The 12657-nt window shown below is 40.7% G+C and overlaps 1 protein-coding gene across 2 annotated transcripts in view; it reads right to left on the bottom strand.

Annotated features, from left to right (window-relative positions):
- Positions 1 to 4700: 4700 nt before the first annotated feature.
- C5H1orf94 (chromosome 5 C1orf94 homolog) overlaps positions 4701 to 12657 on the bottom strand; it is a 64108-nt gene continuing 56151 nt past the window's right edge. The window contains exon 7 of one of the 2 annotated variants that reach the window (XM_072610101.1): positions 4701 to 5125. In XM_072610101.1, coding sequence (XP_072466202.1) covers positions 5050 to 5125 — 76 coding nt within the window. In that variant the 3' untranslated portion in view covers positions 4701 to 5049. The remainder of the gene's footprint in view (positions 5126 to 12657) is intronic. The other variant, XM_072610102.1, reaches the window with a different exon arrangement.

Below are 12657 nucleotides of genomic sequence, written 5' to 3' on the forward strand. Positions count from 1 at the left end.
CTTGAGTGACTGTGGACCTCATCAAGGAGATTTTATAGTTTTGGGGGGTTTAATATATAATCAACACATCTTCTACAAACAAAAATAAATCCAAAGAAATATCTATACTTATCTCCTATAAATGGGATTCCTACAAGGCTTTCTCTATGACAATGAAAGAAAAAACACTTTTGACAGATATGTCTTACTGTTTTATGCTTTGCTGGTTGCCAGTCCTCAGGAGAGCACTAAACAAAGCTGTCTCTATGATCGTATCTATTGAAGAATCTTATATGATATTTTTTACATTTGCAATGGAGACACCTACATTTTGTTCTACTGGGTAAATGTGGGGGTTTTTTGATAATCAATAAAAAAGAAACCCAGCAGGATGTTGAGTTCTTTCCACCTCTCAGTCATGGTGACTGGAGTTATAGTCAGTGATGAAGTCATTTACGAAAGCATCATATTCTCTTCTCATGTCAACAGGGATACTCCTTTTTAGTGCACAGACTTTAAGCACATTTAGTCACATAAATATTTTCTAGAGACACGAAACTAGGCATAAGGTTAGATCATTTCTGATGCCTTTTTAAATCATCTTTTTAGGCAATAAATAGTTCGCTATTTTTTTCACTTGGAAAAGGAATCTTCTCCTTTTTGAGATTTCAATCCTTTGATACCTTTGAAAATGTGTTACATCCAGCATGAATTTCTTCTTTATATGCTTGTCAAATGTTCTTTCTAACTTCAGTCTCTAATTTATCAGTTTCTAATTTCTTCTAACTTTCTCACATAGTATATTGTTTGTTTTTGTTGTTGTTCAGTCATGTTAGTCATGTCCAACTCTTTGTAACCAAAACCATTTGGGGTCTTCTTGGCAAAGATACTGGAGTGGTTTGCCACTTCCTTTTCCAGCTCACCTTATAGATGAGGAAACTGAGGCAAACAAGATTAAGTGACTGGGCCAGGATTACACAGCTAGTAAGTGTCTCAGGCAGAATTTGAACTTGGCTATGCCTGTCCCCAGACCTGGCACTCAATCCACTGTGCCACCTAGCTGTCATGTACTAAGGTAGCCAATCAAAAATCTAGTGACTGATGGCATCAACACTGATAGTAAAAAGAGAATGCTATAAATAAGTTGGTAAATTTTATTTTATTTGATTTAAATTTTATTTTATTGTATTCCTTCCTAAGAGCTATAAAGGCTGTCAGAATGACTTTTTTTGTACCAAAAAATTTATATGCTCATTTCTCTTTCCATTGTTCAGTTGTTTTAGCCAGATTTGACCGTCTGTGATGCCCATTTTGGGTTTTCTTGGCAAAGATACTGGAGCAGCTTGCCATTTCCTTCTCCAGCTCATTTTCCAGCAAAGAAAACTGAAGCAAGCAGGGTTAAGTGACTTGCCCAAGGTCACATAACTATTAAGTGTCTGAGACCAGATTTGAATTCGGATCTTCCTAACTCTAGGCTCAGCATTCTAGCCACTGTGTGACCTAGCTGCCATTTTCCTTCCACTACTTTTTGCTATTTTAGATGGCAATACTACTTGTAATCTATCATAATCATAGTATTCTTATAAATGATTTTGTAAGGTAGCATTGCTCTTACACCTCTTGTATATGTCCCCTTCCCATCACTATGGTCTAAACCCTCATAGTGTTACATCTTGATTACTAATTGCCTTCTAGTTGGTCTGCTGCCTCAAGTCCCTCCCCATTCCATTCCATTCTTTACTTGGCTGCCAAAGTTATCTTCTTAAAGTGCAGTTCTGACTATGTCTTGTCACTCAATAAACTCCAGTTGCTTCCTGTTACCTCCAGGATAACAGATAAAATCTTCTGTTAAGCACTTAAAATCATTTATAACCTGACCTATCCTGCCTTTTCAGTCTTCTTACATGTTAATTCCTTCTATTCACTCCACAATCCAGCTACTCTGCCCCATTTATTGTTCCTATCACAAGAGACTCCATCTCCAAATTCTTTGTATCTTCACTGGCTTTCTCTCATGACTGAAGTTCTCTCACTCCTCACTTCTGCCTCCTGGTTTCCCTGGCTCACCTTCAGACTTAGTTCAAATCCCACTTTCTGGAGGAGGCCTTTTCTGTTCCTTCTACTAATGCCTGCCTTCTACGACGACCTTCCATTTACACTGCATTTATCATGTATGAACATGGTGTTTGCAAGATTTCTCTCTCATTAGAATGTTACTTTCTTGAGAGCAGGCACCATGTCTTCCTCTTTATTTGGAATCCCAGTGCTTAGCACAGTACCTACCACAGAAAAAATTGCTGAATAAAGACACTGTCTAGCAAAGAAATCAAGTGTTTGCTGAGGCAGTCTCTAGAGTTTTTGGACTGCCTCTTTGTGGTGATTTTTCTATCAATTCCTCTCTAAGAAATAATTTTAGTCTGAGTTGATAATATTCATTTCTCACTTTTTTCAATTGGCAACTTGTCTAAATAAGATAGGTTAGAGCTATGAAAATTATCCTTACTATCTTTTCATCTTGATCTTTTCTTCTAACTTGGTGTTTCTTCAATCTTTGCTCTAACTGATCAATGATTTGCCTACATGCAATCAGAGCATTCTGAAATGACTCCTTTAGCAACCAGAGATTTCCCTCCACTGAGACATCATCAGCTGTTGGTTTTTGTATATATAATGTCGTTTGCTCTTTGCCAAAACCAGTGCCTTCCACCTTTTTTTCTTGAAGAAAGCATGCATGATACCTGAGCGAAGTCTTCAAATGATCTATAAACCTCTGGCCTCTTTCAATTCTTAATCCAAGATCCTATTTTCCAACACTTCACTATGCTTTCCTTTGCTCACCTTCATATTAACCTTGCCAAGTGTCAAGGTTTATGTTGACTTGATTTGGAACACTTTGTCCAATTCCTCCTAGGATGTCTTTACTTCATCCTTTCCAAGATGTTGAGATGTATGGGGTGTTCAGAAGGACAAGAACCTCTGGTGTGAGGGCTTACTGAGCCTTTTTCGGGGCTGCGTATCCACCTTTGGTGTCCACCTGTTTGTCAACGTGGTTCCAAGAAGCTATAGCACGTGTGATGGTCACACCCTATCAAAACCCTCTTGGCAGATGGGCTAAACCAGTTAGAGGGTAAACAGTCCTCAAACCCACTGGTGAGTTAGGGGATGGTGTGAAGCATGTGGAGACTTCCCCCACTGGCATGGGTGTAGTGAGAATATCCATATGGATGTGGTTCAATTCATCTACTACTCTATTTCTTGGTCATTAATTAACCCCCAAAAAGCTCTTATTAAACATCTTCTATGTGTCCATCATCATGCTAAGCATTAGCAGTGCAAGAACAACTGTGCATTGATTCCCTACCCTCAAAGAACTTATATTCTAATACAAGGCTTCAACATTCAGCATTCAGGGAAGTCACTCTTGGTCTAGGTAGTGACAGGGATTTGAGTGAAATCATAGGGCAGTGGATTTCCAACCCTTCTTTGGTAGCAATAAGAGTAATTATTTGAGTTTTTTCCAGAGAAAGAACAAAATGGGGGGAGGTGGAGGGGATAGGAAGAGATAAGAAGAGGTTTGACGTAACACTAGGGCAGATGGTAATATGGCCACAGTGTGTGGGCCTTGAAGTCCTGGCAGATGCCTGGGGTGGGGGGGGAATGGATCATGTAGTTTGGGACTACATAGTAGAGTTAGGTGAGTTTCTAATTCACTCACCTCTCCAATAATCAAAATGTTGGCACTTAGAGAACTTATAGTTAAAGTAACATTTGTAGGCAGTCTCTTTTCCTTAGCACCCCCACCATGCAGAATTGGGAGGGGGGTAGCATGGGGGACTAGGGGCCCTTGTGTACTGTTGCCTACTTTATCACATGAATCACCTAAGAGTTCCTTGCTTCTTAGCCAGCCCGTGGGGATGAGTCTCTCTGACCTTAGTGAGGCTGAGCTGCTGGGCAATGGCCATAGCCCCTCACAGAGCCCATACTCCATGACTTTCTAGTTTAGTGGAATCTGTCAATGTTTGTAGGCAGCTGATATAGCCTGCAAGAAACTAGGGAACCCTACATTCTATGAGGAGATATAGGCTTTGGTGGACTCCTCAAATAATAGATGCTTTATAAATGTTTGTTGAATTGAATTGAATTAAATCTTTCAAGACCAAGTCCGTTGCCTCCCAGCTCCTCTGATCATCTTCTGCAGAACCCACCTCTGTCTGGACTAAGTTCTCGAGTTCTTTTGGTTTAGGAGGGGAATTAATGCGCATTGTTATCATGCCCTTATCAGGACTTGTTTTCTGGTTTGAATTTGGTGATTATCAAAGTCCTATGAAAATCATGCTGATCGGAATTCCCATTCCTCAGATAGGTCAGCTAAGGCAGGACATGTTTGAATGCTGGCATTTTACAACTGAAGCCAGAGAAGTTCTGTGACATTTTTAAGGATACACAAGGTGTGACAGAGGCACACAGAGTTTGAATCAGGTTTTTTGACCCTAGACCCAGTGTAAACAAAGCCAGGAGGAGAGCATATCTCAGTGTCCTGATGATTAAGGGGCCTCTTGGTCAAAGCCCAGAAGGGACTCCATTCTTTCTGCTCTATCCCCAGCCTGCCCCAAGTCCAACACATGCATTGAAATTGGGCAACTTTCATAAATGGAGGAAGACCTAGACAGGGAGATGGGGCATTTCAGAACAAGCAGCCAGGAAAAGAGATGAATCCATTTCAAGTAGTTCAGAGTTTTATTATAAATACAAACTTTTTTTCTTATTATACTCCTTACTCCTATTTTACCAACAACAACAACAAAAACCATTCATGTCAGCTAAATACAACTCTGTATGTGCGTATGCATGTGCATATGGGTAGGTGGGTGTGTTTGTGGGTGTGGTGTATGTGTGCATATGTGCATGTTTATGTTTGCATATATGTACGTGTACAAGGGAGAGGGCCTGCCTGGCCAGAACATTGGTTTACCAAACCTGAAATCAGACGATCTCGGAGGTCAGGGTTGTAGAACACTTTGCTCTGGCCCTATAGTTGGGGAGGTGGCAGAGAAGAAAGGGAGAAGGGCGCTAAAAATTGATGCCATTGCCACTGGAAGAAAAGTAAGGGCTGTTCATCAGGGGTCCACTGGATGTTGAGCTAAACCTGAAAGAAAGAACAGTTGATCTAATGAGATCTCTTCCTGCCATCATCAGTCCAGAATTTACTGAGGTTCTCATTTGAATTGGGTGATTGCCAAAGTCCTGTGACTGGCATGGAGATGGGAGTTCTCTGGACAGGCTCACATCTGAGCTCCAGCAAAAGCCCAGGATTGTATTCTAATCAAAGTAGAACAGTTAAAAGGAGCCTTAGTGTTTCCTTTGCTGGAGAGGGAGCTCTCTGCCCCAATCCTGGGTCTTCCCATGTCCATTTTTGTGGTCCCAGGCCATCAGAGAATCATTGGCTTGGCTCACATAACAAGAGTTGGAAGAAACCTTGGAATCCGCCCCCTTATTTAAATAAACTGACGCCTAGGGAGAGGAAGTGACTTCTCCAGAGGTCACAGAATGTTAATACCAGAGTTAGGACTAGAGCCCAATTCTCTTGACTCCAAGTTCAATGTTCTTTACGCTATCCTTCTTCATGTTACCTTCATGTTTAAACCCAGGATCTTGTAGATGGATCCCATCCCAATATTTAAGTAGGGTTGCTGGGCTAGGAAATACCAGAGCTCTGGGCCATGTTCCTGAACCCTCTGGAGCTCCCACCATCCCCAGGAAGCTATTGGCTAGGTAGGCTAAAGAGTTCTTGGGCTACTGATATTTCTATATTTCAGTATCCTCACTCAAAGGAGAGCTCAGGGTCAGACCCAGACAAAGGGATACCTCTTTGGGGTGAGTCTGGGGACACAGTAAAGTTCCCTGACGCTTCCACTTCCTTCCCTTCCTCCTTACAAAACCCAGTACTATATTTCATTTTCAGGGCACTAAGTATGAACTAAATGCCTACTGTGTACCAAACCCTGGGTGTTATGGAGGTAATAAGAGAAGGAAAGAGTCAGTCCCTGCTTTCAGGGAGTTCCTAGTCTGGTAGGGTTGGTATGGCTTACACCTGGAAAACAATTAGACACTATGACAAGGTTGGCTTGGATCATTGCTAAATTATAGACCAGATGTGATGCAGGTGTGAAGTACTGAGGAATCAGGATGAAGAGAGAATGGGATAGGCTCGAGCAGCTAACAAAGGCTTCCTAGAGAAGGCAGGACATGGCATGGGTCTTGACGGATGGTTGGATTTGGATAGATAGAGGAAGAAGAGCATTCCAGACAGGGGGAAATCTTAAGCAAAGACAAGAATAAGTCCATTGTGGTTATTTTCCACTTTCCTGAGAAAGTTAAGAACTTCTGGTCTAATCTCCCTCAATGTATTTGTTTTACTCACTCTTTCCTCTTTATATTGTCTCAAAGGAAGTAACATGAAGAAAAGACTTTCCTCTCTCTGCCTGTTTCCTTAATACCATCCCCTTCCTTTCCTTTTTTCTGGTGTTCCTTCCTCTCCTTTATATCACTGAATCACAAAGTTGGAAGGGAGGAGACAGCTGAAACCAACTTGTTCAACCCATTTTTTTTTACCAAATGTGTTGAAAAAAAATAACAGATTTCATTACCAGGTTTCATTGGCATTGAAACTTCCTCATGATGAGTAAATTCCCTCTACAATGCAGATCAGCATCTTTTCTGCAATGGGTAGTCTGGGAGAGCTTCCTGGGGCATTGAGAGGTAGGATTTGCCCAAGGTCACACAGCTAGCATGTGTTGGACATGAGACTTGAACTCAGGTCTTCCTAATTTAAAGACCAGTCATACCACTACTCCTCCTTCAATCTATATCAGAAGAAAAAACATCTTTACAGCACCCCCAATAAATGGGCATTCAGTGTTTGGTTGAAGACCTCAAGTGAGGTGACCTAACCACCTACTGAGGCAGTCATTCTACATTCAATAACAACTTAAGTTTTCCTTCTCACAGGCTTAAATTTGCCTCTTTCTAGCTTCCTTCAATTATTTCTAGTTCTGCTCCCTGGGGCCAAGCAGATCACCTCTCATCCCACTTTACTTTAGCTGTCCAAATATTGGAATCACCCAGATGTTTAGAGTCACAAGGAGCTGAAGCAAGTCACTAAATCCAAGCCATATCTGACAAAGAATCTCCACTACAACAAACCAGACAAGTGAGCATCCCAACTCTCTCCACTTGAAGACCTCCAAGGAAGTTTAGCCCACTATCAACTGAGGCAGTCTATTCTACTTTGGAATAGCTCTACTCAGGAAGGAGTTTTCCAATATCAAACCTAAATTCTCCTAAATCCTCCAACTTCTGTCCATTACTCCTAGTTCCTTTCTCTGTAATCAAACATAAACAAAGCTAATCTATTAGACAACTTGAAAACAACTATCATGTCCCCTTATATGTTATCTTCCCTAGGTTAAACATTCCTACTTCCTCCAACTGACCTATGTAAGACAAACTTGGTCTTCACCACCTAGTTGTCCTCTTCCACACATTCTCCACCGTAATGATGTCTTTAAATTAAGTTTCCAAGAAGAGAACACAATATTCCAGGTATAGTCTTAGAAAGGCAGAATGAAGAAGGACCACCACCTCCTTATTCTACCAAGCTATGCTATTTTCAATGTAGCTCAGGATTGAAATCAAATTTTTGGCTCCCATATATTTCCCATGGTTGACCTGCAGTGAACTTGTAGTAAGCCAAAAACACTAAGCCTTTTACAGAAAAAAAATGTCTAACCTTGCCTTGCCATTCCTGTACTTATGAATTTGACTTTTTGAACCCAAATATATGACTATATGAGGCAGTGGTGGCTCCGGAGACAGAGCTCTGGGCCTGGAGTCAGGAAGACCTGAGTTCAAATCCAGCTTCAGACACTTCCTAGCTGTGTGACCTTGGGCAAGTCACTTAACCTCTGCATGCTCAATCCACTGGAGAAGGAAATGGCAAACTACGTCAGTAACTTTGTCAAGAAAACCCCATGGACAGTATTGGCATGAGGTCACAGAAAATCAGACATGACTGAGCAGCAACAGTATGACTTCACATTTATTTATAATCAATTTCACCATCATAGTTTCAATCCAAAGCTCTGAACTATCAAGATCTTTTTTGGGTTCAGACCATCATCTAAAATGTGAACTATCCCTCTCAGCTTTGATTCTGCTGATAATTTTCTATATCAGCCCTCACTCACTCAAAACAAAGTCAAGTGCAAGTCATGTCACCATTTCTCTGATGGCATGGTCTTCAGCAACAAAGGACGAACACACACAATTTGCTATATATGTCATCTTACTTTTATCCAAACCATTAATAAATCTATTAAACAACACCAGGTCAGCACAAATCTCTAGAACCTTCCCCTGGGGGCTTCCTTCCAAACTGACATGGAAAAACAATGGTCAGTCTTTGAGTTCAACCATTCAACCAGTTCTGAATTCAACCATTGTCCTACCATGAAGCCCATACTTCTCCAGTACTCCCACTGGAATAGCATGAGATACTTTATCAAACAATTTGCTAAAATCTAGGATTCTATCTCTCCAGCATCCACTTCATCTACAGGCTTAGCTTCCCTGACAAATAAATCAAAAGTGCTGACTTGTTCTTGATGGAGTCTTGTAGGTGCTTTGAGTTCACTCCCTTCTGTGATATTTAAGAACTACCTCCTTAAGAGCACACTGCGATTTTGTTGAGAAAATTTCTGTCCCACTGGCCTGTAGTTTGTAGACTTTCTCCTATTTTGAACATCAGGACATTTGTCCTTCTCCAGTCCTTCTGTACCTCTCCCATTCTCCGTGATCTTCCAAATATCACTGACGGTGACTCAGCAATCACATTCATCCCTTCTTTCAGTTCCTAAGAATACAGCTCATCTGAGTCAAGTGACTTGAATTATGAAGAGTAGCTAGGTACTCTCTCACTAGTTCCATACTTGTCTTGGGTATGAGTTCCCTATTAGGCAATTTTGTTCTGTCTGTTCTATTCCAAAGGCCATTCTCTTTGGCAGAGAAAAAGAAAAAATAGGAATTAAGGGCTCTTCCTTCTCTTTGTTTTTGGTCATCATCCCATCTATCCCAAACACTGGTTCTATTATTTCTTTAATCTCCCTCTAGTCCTCTTTTTGTTGTTATCAGTTTTCCTCACCAGCCTGAGTTTATTCTGAATTTTAGCACACCTGCCAGTCTTTTTACAAAGCTGTGCCATGCTTTTGTATCCATCTTCTGTTACTTGCCCTTGCTTCCATCTTCTGTACATTTCTTTTTTAAAATCTAAATTGGTTGGTAAGTTGTCTGTTACATCCATACTGATCTCTTCAGACAACTTCCATTTTCTCTCTTCATTGGCTTTCTTTTGTTTCCCTTTGTGTCTTCAGAATTTGATCCTTAAATTTCTAATTCCTCTTTTACTGACTTCCTCTCTAGAATTCTAGTCCATGGGTTCCTACTGATTCCTCCTCTGAGACCTTTGAATTCTGTTCTCTTAAGTCTGGGGTGCAGGTCATAATATGCCCAGCTTTCTTTTCCTTTCCTATGTAACAAACTCTAAGAGGTATGTAGAAATCACTTACTCCAAGACTCCCGTAATAGCATCCTACCCTGGAAACCCCTCTGTTAGAATAAGATCCAGAATAGAATTCCATCATTAGTTCCTCCACTTTTTGAAAGATAACATTTTCATTGAAACAAGTTGAGAAATCATTACCAGCTCTGTTTTTGGCAGAAAGAGTGCCAATAGATGTCTGGATAATTGAACTGCTTCATTATTACCATATTATGACTCTATGCCAAGCTTATAATCTCTTTCCCAAAATCATATGTTTATTCTTTCTGTACAGGTGGTCTGTAATATACCCTGGTAGTTTCTCCATTATCTTCACCCAGATACCTTCCTACAGTTCTGGATCTGTAGCTTCTTAATAATGCCCTCCCTTTTTTATTGCTATCCTGTTTAAGACAACAAAACAATATGTACACATCTAATGATATATTCCAGTTGTGGGCATCTTCCCAAATTTCAGTGCTATCCATGAGATCAAATTTGCCTCCTTGCATTAGACATCTAGCTCTTTTTACTTGTTTCCTAAAATCAGCTAATATGTCTTTAGTAAGGCTTCTCTTTGCCAGTCCTCAATTCCACATGGTATTTACACCAGATAAAGCTTTCACCATTCTGATTACCTTCCTTTAAACATTCTTGACCTTATGAATATCTTTCTGAAATTGTGGTGCCCAGAAGTGTATACAATGCTCTAGATGCTTTATCATTTTAACCTCCCCTCTTCAAATGTCTGAGGTCTCCCCATCATTAATAGGAGGAAAACTCATTATCCGGCTATTTTCCACTCTAATTTTATTCTTCTCTTCACTCCATACTTGTAGAAAGAGTAAGCTAAATTCACTGCCTCCACTTCCTTGCTATCCACTCGCATATCAAGTCCCTGCAGTGACACTTCCATACATACCACTCTCCTGAAACAGCTCTAACGTCAGTAATGACCTTCTATTGCTATATCCAATGACCTTTTTTGTTCCTCAACCTCCTTAATGACTGCAGTATTTTACACTGTTAGCCAATCCCCCATATACCCTTTCTGGATTCTCTCTCTTTCCCTGATTTCTGTGTCACTACACTACCCTAACTCCACTTTTTTTTTTCATTTCTGTTTCTGACTCTTCTCCTTCTTCTCCATTAACATGAATATTCCATGGGTTTTAATCTTTGACCCTCTTCTCTTTCTTTTTCTACTCTTTCCCTTGGCAATTTCAACCACAGCCTTAGTCTCAGCTACCATTGCTATGCAAATAACCATCATGGTTATTTTACTTGCCATGACCCATTTGCCAAACTGCAGTCCCATATTCCCATATGCTAGCTGGATTTCTCCAACAAGATTTCAAATTTATCACATTTGAAATGGAACTCCTCATTTTCCTATGCACCTCCCCCCCAAAAAAAACCACAATCAAGTATCCACTCTTCCTCCTGACTTCTCTATACTTACTGAGTGGATGGGGCTATCCACCATCATCTTAGTCTCCCAAGCTCAAGTCTGCACCCATTTTTGATTCTTGATATTTACTTTACCCCCTCCTCCCATCTGCAATCTGTCACTAAGTCCTATGGTTTCTTCCTTCACAATGCCTCCCAAATCTTTCCTTCCTCTCTTCTCACAATGTGACTGCTCTAGTTTACTCTTCTTTACTAGGTCATTGTAGCTGTCTCTTAGCTAATCTCCCCAATCAACAGGGAACAGATCTAACACATTACATTCTTACTCAAAAATAATCTATAATTGCTTTTAGGGCTCAATCTTAGCCTGGCACTCAAGGCTCCCACCTCTCCTCTAACTAAACCCTGCACTACAGCCAAATTGGATTATTTGACATTTCCTGAACAGACCTTGTGTTTTCTCACCTCTGTTGCTTTGCGATACCATTCCTGTCACCTCCAAAGCCCTTCTACCTCATCTCTATAGAAATCTTGTCCATTCATCAAAGTCTAGCTTAAACACTGCTTCCTTCATGAGGTTTTCTCTGATCGCTCTGATCAGCAGTGCCCTCTCCCTCCTCCGCGGCTCTTTGTTGGTACCTATTCACAGGAACTTTTCACATACTGCCTTGAATCGAGTTTTTCTCTTATTTTATCTCCCTTCTTATTAAAGTACATGTTCTATTGGCATCCACATAGTATCAGGATTTCTAGGGAACAGCCCCCAAATGTTGAGTGGAGCCCCCGTGGAGGATTGAAGGCATGATATAAGCAAGACTCAGGATGACAAGGCATGGATGGGTTGTGACATGTATCACTGAAGAAAGTATCTAAGTAGCTACATTGATGAGATCACAGATCCATTAATATATCTAAGTATTAAATTGTAGGGTTTTTGAGGGCAAGGACTGTGTCATATTTATCCTTCTGTCCTCTGCAGAGTCTAGCACAGTGGTGGGCAGGAAGATAGTGCTTAAGAAATATCTTTTGAATGAATGAATTGAGATTTATCATTGCTTCAGTGGAGGATACATGTTGGAAGACAAGGAAGACAGACTTAGGTAATGATATCTAGCATTTATAGAGTTCCTTGAGGTTTGCAAAGTGCTTTACAAATGTTGTCTCATTTGATCCTATCTTGGGAGGTAGATACTATTATCAGTCCCATTTTACAGGTGAGGAAACTAAGGCTGAGGTGATGATTACACAGATTACACAGATAGTAAGCAGCTGAGGCTCAGGTCTTTCCCTCAAGGCTTCTATAGCCTGAGATCCAAACTCCACTTTTGCTGATTCCAAGCCTGGTGCACTATCCACTGTGTTACCTGGCTGCTCCTAGGTGGGGGAAGTTGTTTAAAAGTTATGGATGTTGAGATAAGAAATTTGGACAAGATCCTAAAAGCAAAGAGAACTACTGTAGGCTCTTGGGAGTAACACAAATAAAATTAATCTGGAATCTATGTGGAGGGAAGAATTAGATGGGGGAGAGAGAACAGAGCTGAGGACACTAAGCAGCATGTTACTGTGTCACTCTGAGGATGACTTGATAAAGTCCTGACTCTGGTCACTTCTTCTCTGCCAAGTCTTTCTTGACCATCTATAAAATGCAGAGCTGAGCATAGTAAATGCTTATG

Source organism: Notamacropus eugenii, chromosome 5, assembly GCF_028372415.1.
Source record: "Notamacropus eugenii isolate mMacEug1 chromosome 5, mMacEug1.pri_v2, whole genome shotgun sequence".
Classification (NCBI taxonomy): domain Eukaryota; kingdom Metazoa; phylum Chordata; class Mammalia; order Diprotodontia; family Macropodidae; genus Notamacropus; species Notamacropus eugenii.